Below are 12,908 nucleotides of genomic sequence, written 5' to 3' on the forward strand. Positions count from 1 at the left end.
ATTGAAGGCTAACAATTGCTAGTGATACCAGTAGCTATCAGTGAGAAGCTTAAAGCTGAGAGAGAGAGAAAATCTGGATAAAATTACAGACATCCCTTGTAATCAGAAAGGATGTGTGTGTGCTCGAGTCTGCAACCACATAAGAACAACTCTGGCTGAATGTAGGGCAAAACTTGTAAACTCCCTGAACAGTGAAAGAAATTCCAAGCCATACACAAATCCAATGTAAACGGTGTAAATCTCACTGATTCAGGAGTCTTAAGCACAACCTCTGATCAATCAGAATGTATGTGTGTTAGTCACTCAGTCGTGTCCTACTGTTTGTGATTCCATGAACTAAAAAGCCCACCAGGCTTTTCTGTCCATGAAATTCTCCAGACAAGAATACCGAAGTGGGTAGCTATTTCTTTCTCCAGGGGATCTTCCCAACCCAGGGATCGAACCCAGGTCTCTTGCATTGTAGGTGGATTCTTTACTGTCTAAGCTACCAGGGAAGCCTGATCAATCAATGGCTAATGACTAGATAGTGTCGACTCAGAAGCAACCCCTAGGCAGTCAGACTTAAGGATAAAACTGAGGGGAAAACAAGTTGACATCAGAGGCTGCATATTGTGGGGATAGACTTGAATTAGTTCAGCCAAGTTACTAAAAAGTCCAGAGTAGGGGAGGAGTATCCAGAGATCTGTAATATTATTATAATAACTAAAATTATAAAAACTAAACTGTCTAGTTTTCAACATAAAATTAGACATTCAAAGAAAGTGTGACATACCAGGGAAAAAGGCAATAGAAACTTCATTTGAGGGGTTCCAGATGTAGAGTGAATGTTAAGCAGCTATTATAAATATGTTCAAGACCTAAAGGAAACCAGATTTAAAGTATTTAAGTATTTCTGACAGTGTCCTATCAAGTGGAAAATATCAATAAGATAGAAATTACAAAAAAAGAACGAAATTTTTTTAGTTGAAAAGTACAATGACCAAAGTGAAAAGTTTACTAGAGAGGCTCAACTGTTGATTTGAACTGGCAGAAGAATCAGCAAATCTTCAGATCAATAAGAGATTTTAAATACAAAGCACAGACAGAAAAAAGAATAAAGAAAAGCGGTCACACCACATACACAAAAATTAAAATGGATTATAAACCTAAATATAAGCAAAAACTATAAATCTTGTAGAAGTAAGATTTATGACCATTGTTTAGTCAAAGCCTTCTTAGATATGACACCAAAATCACAAGTGAAAAAATGAGAGAAAAAAGATACCTCAGAGTTTTATTGGAAGACACTGTAAAGTTGATCTGTTTCACCTAGTTTGGATTAATACAGATTCGATTTCAATTTTCATTTTTTAAAAACTTTGCTCTACATAGCTTTATCTCTCCACCCCCAATGCTATTATTGTCATAGATTATAGCTTTATAAATTGTGTGCCCATCAAGGCAGATTTATAATTACTACTTTATGCATTTTTCTTTTAAATTAGAAGGGGAAAAAGTTACAAATAAAAATTACATAGTATTTTTTGTCTTTTATATTTACCTATGCTGGTGTTTGTATTTACATTTATCAGTTCTGTGTTTTCTTTGTGTAGAATTGCATTACGAAGTAGTATCGTTTAAACTTGAAGGACTTTATTTGGACAGCAGATCTGCTAGCAATGTTTACTTGAAAATGTGCTAACTTTTCCTTTTTGAAAACTAGTTTTGCTGAATATAGAATCCTTGAGTGGCAATTTTTTCTATGCAGAACTTCAACTATGTCATCTCACTGCCATTTGGCTTCCATGGTTTCTGACAAGAAATCAGCTGTTAATCTTATTGAGATCCCTTCATATGTGAAGAGTCACTTTGCTCTTGCTGCTTTCAGGATTCTCTGTCTTTCAATAGTTTGATTATGATATTCCCGGTTTCCCCCCCCCCCTTTTTTTTTTTTTTTTACAGTTTATCCTACTTGAAGTTCATGAAGCTTTTTGGGTTGGTAGACCTTTTATTTTTTGTAAATCAGATTGGGGGAGTTTTTATTATTCAAATATTCTTTCTGATGCTTTTTCTTCTCTGCTTCAGAGACTCACATTTTGAATACACTACTATGCTTGATAGTGTTCCAGAGGTCTCTAAGGCTCTGTTCATTTCTCTCTTTATCTTTCTCTTCCTTAGTATAGACAGTGTTAATTGATTTATCTTTAAGCTCATGGATTCTTTCTTCTGCCTGCTCAGATCTGTTGCTGAGCCCCTCTAGTGAATTTTTCATGTCAGTTATTTTACTTTTCAACTCTCTATATAAAGTTATAGAATGAACTTGCAGAAAGTCTGTATCTGTATACCTCTCTTGTTGGAATTTATGTTAATCTTGAGCTCAGAAAAAGGGGAAGGGAATGGCAACCAACTCCAGTTTTCTTGCCTGGAGAATTCCACGGACAGACCATGAGGTCGTAGAGAGTCAGACACAGCTGAGCAACTAACGCACACACACACACACAAAGGAACCATTACATCCCCCTTATCTGTACTTATGAGTATCATACATTATTATTTTATTTTCTACATATTAAAATTTTAAACAGGACATAATTGTCAAGCACCGACAGTAGACACCCTAGTTACATTAGTGCACCGGGACTATTGTGGTGGCCTAAATTTTTAGCAGCTTTGTTTTATCCAAGAATATCATTTTCTTATTTTGGAAGTAAAGTGTTATTTTCTTACATGACCGAAAATACTTTACGCCTTTTTTTTTTTTTTTAAATAGAGACATTTATTTGGAGAATATTGGTAACATATTCTCAGCCTCGCCAGATATTAACAGTTCATCAGTTCAGGCAATAGAACAAGTCCTTGTGAGCTTCTTATAAGGAAATCCACAGCTTCCTCATCTGTTTTATTACTGGATGATTCATAATCCAAAAATATGAACTTTGGGGGCTTTTTCCTTAAAAGTGGAAGTAGGGAAAATATCTGAAGCAATGATGTTGACTTCCTCTTAAAAATGTTTTTCAATTTACGAAACTTTAACTGCGTATTTCAGTCTTGTGGAATCTTTTGTGTTATTCTGACTGTCAATAAGAACCAGGGGATTGTGTTGATGATTCTTGATCATTTCAGCAACACTTCCAAAGTACTAGAACAAGAAAACATAGATGAATTATACAGTGGAATTTGGAGAAGGAAGTGGCAACCCACTCCAGTGTTCTTGCCTTGAGAATCCCAGGGACGGGGGAGCCTGGTGGGCTGCCAGCTATGGGGTCGCACAGAGTTGGACACGACTGAAGCGACTTAGCAGCAGCACATTGGAATTTATATTAACCTTGAGCTCTACTCCTCCCGTATTCTCCCACTCTTTCAGGTTAGTCAAAGTTACTATTCCCAGCTGACTACAAAAAAGACTAAATTAACAAAGGCCACAACCTTTGAGGTGTCAGACCCTGGCCAGTCAATAAGATTAAAAACACAACTGACATCCTCAATTAGTATAACTACTTAGAGAAATTACTTTGTTAAGTTATGCTGTAATATTTTGTTTTTTATTTAGCATCAAGTATAAACTGTCATACATTGAATTTCTGTCTATCTTTATAAAACATAGACTGTTATGTTGCATGTCTTAGATACAAGGATTGATGTAATAAATTAATCTTAGAATTTAGTGTCAAGAGAGTTATTTCCCAGATTAATTCATGTTTTGTTTTTGTGTTCTTTTTTTTTAACAAGAAAAACTTTATAAACCCTCATATATCCATTTTTGCTTTAGCTCCTAATAAATTTAGAGCTAAATTAGTGTCTAATTAATAATGGAATTTCATGCGAAGCTCTATTACATACTTATTTTTCTGTATATTAATTTCTATTGTCTATTAGTTTTAATTTAAGGCTATCACAATTTTTTTCTGAAAAGTAATCAATGTTTTAAATGAAGGATATAATAAATGTAACACAGACCATGAAATGATATGCATCAATTATACAAAAGTGCTACAAGCTCGCAATTATCAAATAAAGCCTTTTAGGGTCATTTTTTAAAAAGTGATAATTGTTTTGCAACACTGCTATATAATTTAACAATAATCATCAATTGATTTTCTTTTAGTTTTTCATATAAAGATAAACATCTAGAATTAAAAATGTTTAAAGGCCTCATTAATTATTTGGATAACTTCCAAATATTATACATTAAATGAATATTCAGAATACTCTTCAGTTTTTCAAATAAAACACCAGTTGTTTTCTAGATAACTGGCTCCTGAATACTAGGTCAGGGAGGAGAGGTAAGAGACAGAGGCTTTCAAGTACCTTTAGTCTTTATTTCTTACTTTCTCTTCATTTCCCCCTCCTGTACTTGCCAGTGAATTTTTTATGATACTCATAAAGACATTCATTCTGTTTGTTTGGCACAGCATATTGTTAAACTGAATGCAGTTGGAGGCTAAATTTATGGTCTAACAAGCCAAGCAATGAAATAGCACAACCTCTTTGCAGTGAATTCCAAATGAAAAAGTGTGTTCTGAACCCAGGAAATATGGGAGAGAGTTGCTACACAAATAAGCACCTCACTCTGTCCTTATATACTCTTCTGAATATTTTTGAGTATTACTTTGTTGCAGTTTGGGGATTGAAATATTTGAAGTAGGGGGTTGAGCTGAGTTGAAGTATATGAAGTAAGGAGTGGAGTTGAGGCCTTTTTGTGATAATTTTTGTTATTTAAAACACTTTTAATATCCCATATTTAAGATATAACCTTTACACATATTTCTGATTTAATTGAATAAAGAATTGAGCATAACTTAGTTGCAGTTTCCCCTTAACACTCTTTTTTTCTGTCTGCATTAATTCAGTGTATTTGAAATAGTCACACATGGACCAAAAAACAATGTGTTTGATAACTCAAAATCCATGGTCAATAAAATAAAGCAAATATAGCATATCAAAGCAATAAAATGCTCAATATATATCCACATAATGCTGAAACAGTTGCAAAAAAGTTAATCATGTAGTTATTTTTTCTACCCCAAAATATTCAAACACAAAGACAGACTTTTTAAGATGTCCACATGCTTAATATCATATAACCAAAGTTTTCATGTTTCAATTCAAATTTTCAGTATCTGTGACAAATAATATTTTTATTATAGATAATTTAAGTAAATGTTTTAAAGGACTCATATTTCTAGATGCTAGTATAATAATATGTGTTTACTATTATTATATGTGTTTATGTGTTTATCTTAATATCCATAGGCCAGATATCTGGGGAGTAGGGTGACACTCTGGTCTATTCATTCTGGGATAGGGATGAAGATTCTTTAAGCCAAGAAGAATCATTGTTTACCAGAGTTTTCTAGCAGGACAAGGAAGTCCAAAGCCCCTCTAAGAGCTCAAAATTTATCTGAGAGTATTTCAGGACCACTAAAAAGGACAGCTCCTGCATCCACCTTAAAGCCTTTTACAGAAGTATTGGATTAGAAGAGAAATTACTGACCTCTTCACCAGTTTTCTTTCGGCCCAAAGCATATTGTTTTGTTGCTTCAATAAATCGCACAGGTATATTATATACTCTCTTATTAAAAAATACAACTAATGTATATGGCTGTTTGGAATCATGGCCAGAGCTCTTCCGAATAAGAAATGATCCATCCTGTTTATTAAAAGAATAAGATTAGTGTTAACTTGTATTTCCATAGGTTAAAAATCAGCTTATGAAAATACCTATCAGTTCAGTTCAGTCGCTCAGTCGTGTCCGACTCTTTGCGACCCCATGAATCGCAGCACGCCAGGCCTCCCTGCCCATCACCAACTCCCAGAGTTCACTCAGACTCACGTCCATCGAGTCAGTGATGCCATCCAGCCATCTCATCCTCTGTCGTCCCCTTCTCCTCCTGCCCCCAATCCCTCGGTAATTATTTAGGTATATGATTTTTATTATTGATTAGAACTTGTTTTATTTTCTAAGAAAATACTTCAGTAAAATATATACTTATAGAAAACTCTGAATGAGGTCAGTGCTAGCTTTTTGAGGCACTGAAGATACTAAATTTATAGGATCTGGAAATGTGTGAAGAGACACATTAAGGTCAAATCTAAGGGGCACTCTTGAACTAGGAACCATGTTCACAAGTTACCTATGAATAATAAAACATATCAGACAAATTCTATTCAAAAGCACTATAAGAAGAAAGAAGACATTGGGAACGAAAACATTTCAACTGATAGCACATGGAACTCTGCTCAGTGTTATGTGGCAGCCTGGGTGGGAGGGGAGTTTATGAGATAACGGATACATGTATATGTATCCATATATCTATATGTATGGCTGAGTCCCTTCACTGTTCACCTGTAACTATCACAACATTATTTGTTGATCAATTGTACCCCAATACAAAATAAAAAGTTTAAAAAAATGTAACATGGCATTCCAAATTTAATTAAATCTTTAAAAATATTATAGAATCATAAATTCAAAAATTATGAACAAAAAGTGGACAAAAAACAGCAAAGAAAAATACAATGAGTTGATTAAACTCAGGAAAGAAGTTGAAGAGAAAGCAAAACTATCTCAGAAATGAAGAAGAAATTATAAGGAGGGCATGGCAACCCACTCCAGTATTCTTGCCTGGAGAATCCCCATGGACGGAGGAACCTGGCAGTCCATGGGGTTGCAGAGAGTTGGACAAGCACACATCATCAGGGTGACAACTGTGCCAATATAGGCTGAGGACAGAATATGAGATTTAAAACAGACCTTGTTTGATCTGTATAATGCCTCTTCGGCTGACTTTCGATCACAGGCACCAGCATACCACGGTTTACAGTGAACATCCGCTTCCTGTGAATGAGAAGGCATTGTTAAGCATGAGATGGCACTTCAATGACACTGTAGTTTCTGGGCACTAGAAACAAAGTTTGCATCACCAGAAAGACCTAACTACATTTGGACCAGTAATCTGAAAATGAGTTTTATGCTTTTGCTCAGCCACAAGGATTACATAATTTTCCCATTTGGCCTTAGGGGCTGGACTTAATAATACTTGAACATAAGAACTAAGTCCTGCCAAATTCCTGAACCATTTATTCCTTTCTCCTAAATAAGTTACCATCTCCCTTTCTATTATGATCTTATTGTTGTTGCTATGTGGACTATTCTGTAATTTACAAAGCATGTTTACAAATATTATCTTATTTGATTCTTATAACCACTTTGAAGGCAAGATAAATATCTGCCATCATCCTTATTTTAAATTTGAGAAAGCTTAGAGACTCGCCCTTTCTCTGTCTTTTTTTAAAACTGCTATTTTATGTGTTTTAATATCATATGCCTCCACAGATCTATTCTGAGAAAATTACATAGTTTAAATAGAATCTATGTGAGAGGGAGAACAATAAAAACAGCACACTTCTTTGCTAGTTTTGAAGAAGCACCAATGGTTATTTATGGCATCCAGAATACAAATTAGAATAAATAGAGCAACGTCTTAACAATTGGGGGGAAAAAGTGTATTCTGTACCCATCAGCAAATGACAACTCACAAGCCAACTTAAAATAGAATCTGTTCTCAAGTTTCACTTCCAAATCTCTCTTATAAGAAGGCATGCCCTTTCCTGCAGTTTATGAGTTCATTTCATACCTGTTCTGACAAACTAGAGTTAGATGAAAAGCTGGGTAGTGGGCCATCCACGGTTGGGCTTCCCCCTTCTGGAAATCCTGAAAAGGATTTGAAAAGTCAGTGGATCCTGTTATATCTCGATTAGTTACTATGCCTGTATGTCAACACTGTGCTGGGTGCTGCAAGGAGCACACACACACTGACAAATCACACACATGAAAAATCACACACACCAAAAGATCCTTAAGAGTATTGCTTCTCAGAGTGTGGCCTGAGGACCCTGGGGATCCCCAAGATTCTTTCAGGGGATTTGCAAGGTCTTTTCTAAATACATATCTCTGTGAAGCCCAATTTTCTTCGTATACTTCAACCGGTAAAAGACACTGTAACAGGTTGAATGTAGACGCAGATTTGAGAATTTGGCTGTGTCTGTTACTGCAGGCATTTAAGAAATTTTAAAAGTGTAAAGCTATGCCACTTCTCACTAAATCTTTTTTTAAATATAATTTTTTCATAGAAATATGTTACTTATATTAACATGTAATAAGTTTAATATTTTTAAATGGGTTTAATTTTTAAAATGTCTTTTAATTAATACATTAAATATTACTAGAAAGAAACACATAAACCATAGTTCTTTGGGTCTGCAATGCTTTTAAGAGTGTTAGAATGGTCCTGAGGTCAAAATGATTGAGAATTGCTGCCTTAAGTACAAACTCCATCTAAATGTGGAGACATGAAGTGGAGAAAATACTTGGCTGTATTCATTCATTCAAAAGCTTTGGGAATATACAGCAGTCAACAAAACAGCAAAATATCCCTCCCTCCTCGAGCTTAAACTTTAATGGAATGAGATAGACAATAAAGATATAAGTAAACATACATATAATATTACAGACTCATAGTGCTATGAAGAATAGACAGGGGAGCAGGTGGCAGATAGCTTTGGGCAAGTAGTATGTTTATATAGACAGGTCAGGGAGACTTCACTGAGGTGCACTTGGGTAAGATCTGCAGTTGGAGAGGGAGCAGGCATGTGTATATCTCAAGGAAGGATGTTCCAGGTATAGGAAACAGTGAATGCAAGGGCCTGGCAAATTTGAGGAATAGAGAGGGAGCCACTGTGCCTGGAGTGCAGTGAGAAAAGGGGACAAGAATAAGGAATGAAGTCAGACAGGAGGTGGGGAAGGAGCAAGGTTTGTGGGGCTCCTGGGACACTTAACATGACTTGAGCTTTAACGAGCATGGCATGGGAAGCTTTTGGAGGGTTTTGAACCGAATAGTAAAATTGTCTGCCTGTCTTTTAATAAGGTCACTCTGGCTCCAGGGCTGAAAATAGAGAGAAGGGGGTAAGAACAGAGAGAGGAGACCAGTTGAGTGTTGCAAACCCAGACAGGAGATGATGGTGCCTTGAAGCAGATAATATCAGTGGGAGTAGCAACAGTGATTGGATTCTGAACATATTTTGAAGGAACAGTTGAAAGGAGTGTGAAGAAAGCAAGCGAAGAGTCATGGGTGACTCTAAGGTTTTGACCAGAGCAACGAGAGTCGTCCTTCCTTAGGAGGGAAAGTCTGCAGGAAAAACAGGATTAGATGAACCAAGTGCTTCAGATAAAAGTGTCCTGGATGTTCAAAGGTGAGAGCCACCATTGTTAACAGGAGGGAGCAGTGTGGCAGGCCCAGCAAGGTTAGGTATGAAGGAAAGCTGTCTTCTAACAGGTGGGGACAATATTCCCAGATGGGAGCACCATAAGAGGTGGTCACGTGCTTCTAAGGTACATAGTACAAGGTGGCTAAGGGTTTCCACAGTTTGGGCAGCCAAGGGAGTTCCAGGCTGACATTTTCTGATCCCTGGATATACGCTAAAACGAGTCTTAGCTCATTTTCCCCTCACATGTGCCCTATGTAGGAGGAGCTCTCAGACCCTGTTTTATAGATAAGGTCTTCCTTGGCCACTGCAGCCCTCACTGCCTCCATTCCTCTCTGTGCCCACCCCCTGCCACTTTGCTTCATTTTTCTTTACCGTATGACTTATCTAGTTGTTTATTTTTCCTATCTCCTCCAGTAGAATAGAAGCTCCATAAGGGAGGGACTCATTTGTTTTGTTCACTGCTGTAGCCCCTGTGTCTAGAATCAGTTCAGTTCAGTCACTCAGTCATGTCCGACTCTTTGCAACCCCATAAACTACAGCATGCCAGGCCTCCCTGTCCATCACCAACTCCCGGAGTTTACTCAAACTCATGTCCATTGAGTCGGTGATGCCATACAGCCATCTCATCCTCTGTTGTCCCCTTCTCCTCTCGCCTTCAATCTTTCCCAGCATCAGGGTCTTTTCAAATGAGTCAGTTCTTCGCATCAGGTGGCCAAAGGATTGGAGTTTCAGCTTCAGCATCAGTCCTTCCAATGAATATTCAGGACTTAGTTTCTTTGGATGGAGAAGGCTATGGCAAAAGAAACTAAGTCCTGAATATTCATTGGAAGGACTGATGCTGAAGCTGAAACTCCAATTCTTTGGCCACCTGATGCGAAGAACTGACTCATTTGAAAAGACCCTGATGCTGGGAAAGATTGAAGGTGAGAGGAGAAGGGGACAACAGAGGATGAGATGGCTGTATGGCATCACCGACTCAATGGACATGAGTTTGAGTAAACTCCGGGAGTTGGTGATGGACAGGGAGGCCTGTGGGATCTCCTTGTAGTCCAAGGGACTGTCAAGAGTCTTCTTCAACACCACAGTTCAAAAGCATCAATTCTTCGGCACTCAGCTTTCTTTATAGTCCAACTCTCACATCCATACATGACTACTGGAAAAACCATAGCCTTGACTAGATGGACCTTTGTTGGAAAAGTAATGTCTCTGCTTTTTAATATGCTGTCTAGGTTGGTCATAACTTTTCTCCCAAGGAGCAAGTGTCTTTTAATTTCATGGCTGCAGTCACCATCTACAGTGATTTTGGAGCCCCCCAAAAATAAAGTTTCTCACTGTTTCCATTGTTTCCCCATCTATTTGCCATGAAGTGATGGGACCAGATGACATGATCTTAGTTTTCTGAATGTTGAGTGTCTAGAATAGTGCCTGGCATATGGCAGATGGTCAATAAGTATTTGCCAATTGAAAGAATGACTTGGGTTAAACAACAGTAAAGAGTATAATAAAACTTTACATAGTAAAAAAAATAATTCTATAGCTACACCATTTCACTTTGTGTTCAGAATTTTGGAAAAGTTATATTTTGTTTCATTTATTTAAGATGAATCAACATCCAGTTAAAACCTAGTGAACAGATTTATGTTTATTTAAACACATGTAAATGTTGTATACAATAATTATTCTCTTTATTTAAATGTATCAAAAATTGAATACTTTGGAATATTTTTCAAATTATCCATGTCAGGAAGGGTTTTGTCTTGTGTTTTCATTTTTTTTCCTAGATTAAGTAGAAAGCAAATCAAGGTTTGGGTAATTGTGTTCTGTGAGCCTGACTTCATATATTTTTAGGGTATTGTATTATTTGCCTTGGGAAAATTATTCAGATATTTGCTAAATCTTTTCATGGTACCTTTTATAAGATACATTTTATAATCTTTAAAAGGTATTTTAGATTTAATTTAAATATCATTTATTGAAGACCTTCTATGTACCAGGCACAACATGTTGTTTTACTTAATCATCTTATTTTGAAAATAGTTATATTGTTGTGAAAAAAAATTAAATAAATGATGATCAATAAAATACTCAATCAAAACTAAAAAGGAAAAAAGTAAGAATGATCCCAAATCTATTTACTTTTCAGAACAGCTCTATGAAATAAGGGTTCTTGGCCCCATTTTACAGATGAAGAAACAAGCTGGAGAGGATACTCCACTGGAAGAGGCAGTATTTCCCTGGAGCCCTGGGTGGAGACGTGAAGAGCCAACTCACACAATACTTGATACTGCTCTTCATGCCTTCATTGTACTTACTTGGCAGAGGTATGGGTTTTTGATGAACCGCCCTGAAAGGAAGAAATTCAGCTTAATTAAAGGGCAATGCACAAGATGAATAAGTTTGACTTTTTGTTTGCACTGAAGATACTCTGAACAGGTGCATCACAAAGAATCAACAGAAAGAACCAATAAAACACATCTAAAGACAGGAGAGGCACTACAGCCTTCAAGAGAAGTCAGATTATTCCCTTTAGTTTCTTTAAAAGAAGGAGGGTTAGCTTGTGTTAGATTTTACTTCAGTCCAATCATTAACCGAAATATTAGTTAAGTCTCTGTGATTCTAAGCAGTTCTTTTAAAGTTGTTGCCTACTTAACATTTTTTAAAAATTTAATTGCAAAGCTGCTGCTGCTGCCGCTGCTGCTAGGTCACTTCAGTCGTGCGACCTATGGGGTCTGTGCGACCCCACAGACGGCAGCCCACCAGGCTCCCCCCTCCCTGGGATTCTCCAGGCAAGAATACTGGAGTGGGTTGCCATTTCCTTCTCCAATGCATGAAAGTGAAAAGTGAAAGTGAAGTCGTTCAGTCATATCCGACTCTTTGCGACCCCATGGACTGCAGCCTACCAGGCTCCTCCATCCATGGGATTTTCCAGGCAAGAGTACTGGAGTGGGGTGCCATTGCCTTCTCCAATAGCAAAGCAATAAAATACTAAATCTTTACTGATCACTATTAGCCAGTGTTTCTGTGCAGTATGACAATGCAGGTGTTACGGAAACTTATTTTTAAAGGAAAAGATTCTTACTTCTGGGCAGGAGGAGGAAACACTGGTGACTGCATATTTTCTTGTCTGTGACTAGATCCCCGGTGGCGTTCAGCAGGTATAGGTTTTTCTGCATTAAGAAAATGATCATATTAGGATTAGAATGAAATGTCTGTCCCCATGCCCAAAGCCAGTATCAACCGAGAAGAACTGAGTTTGGTCAAATGTCTTCCCATGAGCAAGTCTTTCACCAAGAAGCTCTGAAGCCATGAAGTTTGCTCAGAGTTGTACTTACTTCCTGTAGAGGCTCACCCTAAGGCTTCACTATCCCTCCAAGCTCCCTGCTCAGCAGGCATGGAAGACCATAAGGAATGGAAGGATAGCAAGCCAAAAGCATCAAAGGAAAGGCAGAAGAAAGCAAGACAACAGGAAAGGAGTCTGGAGGAAAGATGTGGGAAATGATGGAAAAGACCAAGCAGAGCAATGAAAGCAGGCAGGTGAGTCGTAATGCACATTCAAAAAATGTCTACCATCCATCGTCAGAGACAGGTATGCCCGTGTTAACTCAGGAAATGGTAGCTTTTAACATTGAGTACCTTCAAGTGTGGAATTAGATGGGTACAGA

At 37.2% G+C, this 12,908-nt stretch overlaps 1 protein-coding gene across 4 annotated transcripts in view; it reads right to left on the reverse strand.

The window, feature by feature from the left end:
• Positions 1-2,728: 2,728 nt before the first annotated feature.
• The window catches only part of BLNK (B cell linker), a 91,191-nt gene continuing 81,011 nt past the window's right edge, over positions 2,729-12,908 (reverse strand). For all 4 annotated transcript variants that reach the window (NM_001046054.2, XM_005225502.5, XM_005225501.5 and 1 more), the window contains 6 exon segments: positions 2,729-3,118; positions 5,474-5,629; positions 6,734-6,817; positions 7,617-7,693; positions 11,559-11,590; positions 12,326-12,413. In NM_001046054.2, coding sequence (NP_001039519.1) covers positions 2,999-3,118; positions 5,474-5,629; positions 6,734-6,817; positions 7,617-7,693; positions 11,559-11,590; positions 12,326-12,413 — 557 coding nt within the window. In that variant the 3' untranslated portion in view covers positions 2,729-2,998.

This window comes from Bos taurus, chromosome 26, assembly GCF_002263795.3.
Source record: "Bos taurus isolate L1 Dominette 01449 registration number 42190680 breed Hereford chromosome 26, ARS-UCD2.0, whole genome shotgun sequence".
In the NCBI taxonomy this organism is placed as follows: Eukaryota; Metazoa; Chordata; class Mammalia; order Artiodactyla; family Bovidae; genus Bos; species Bos taurus.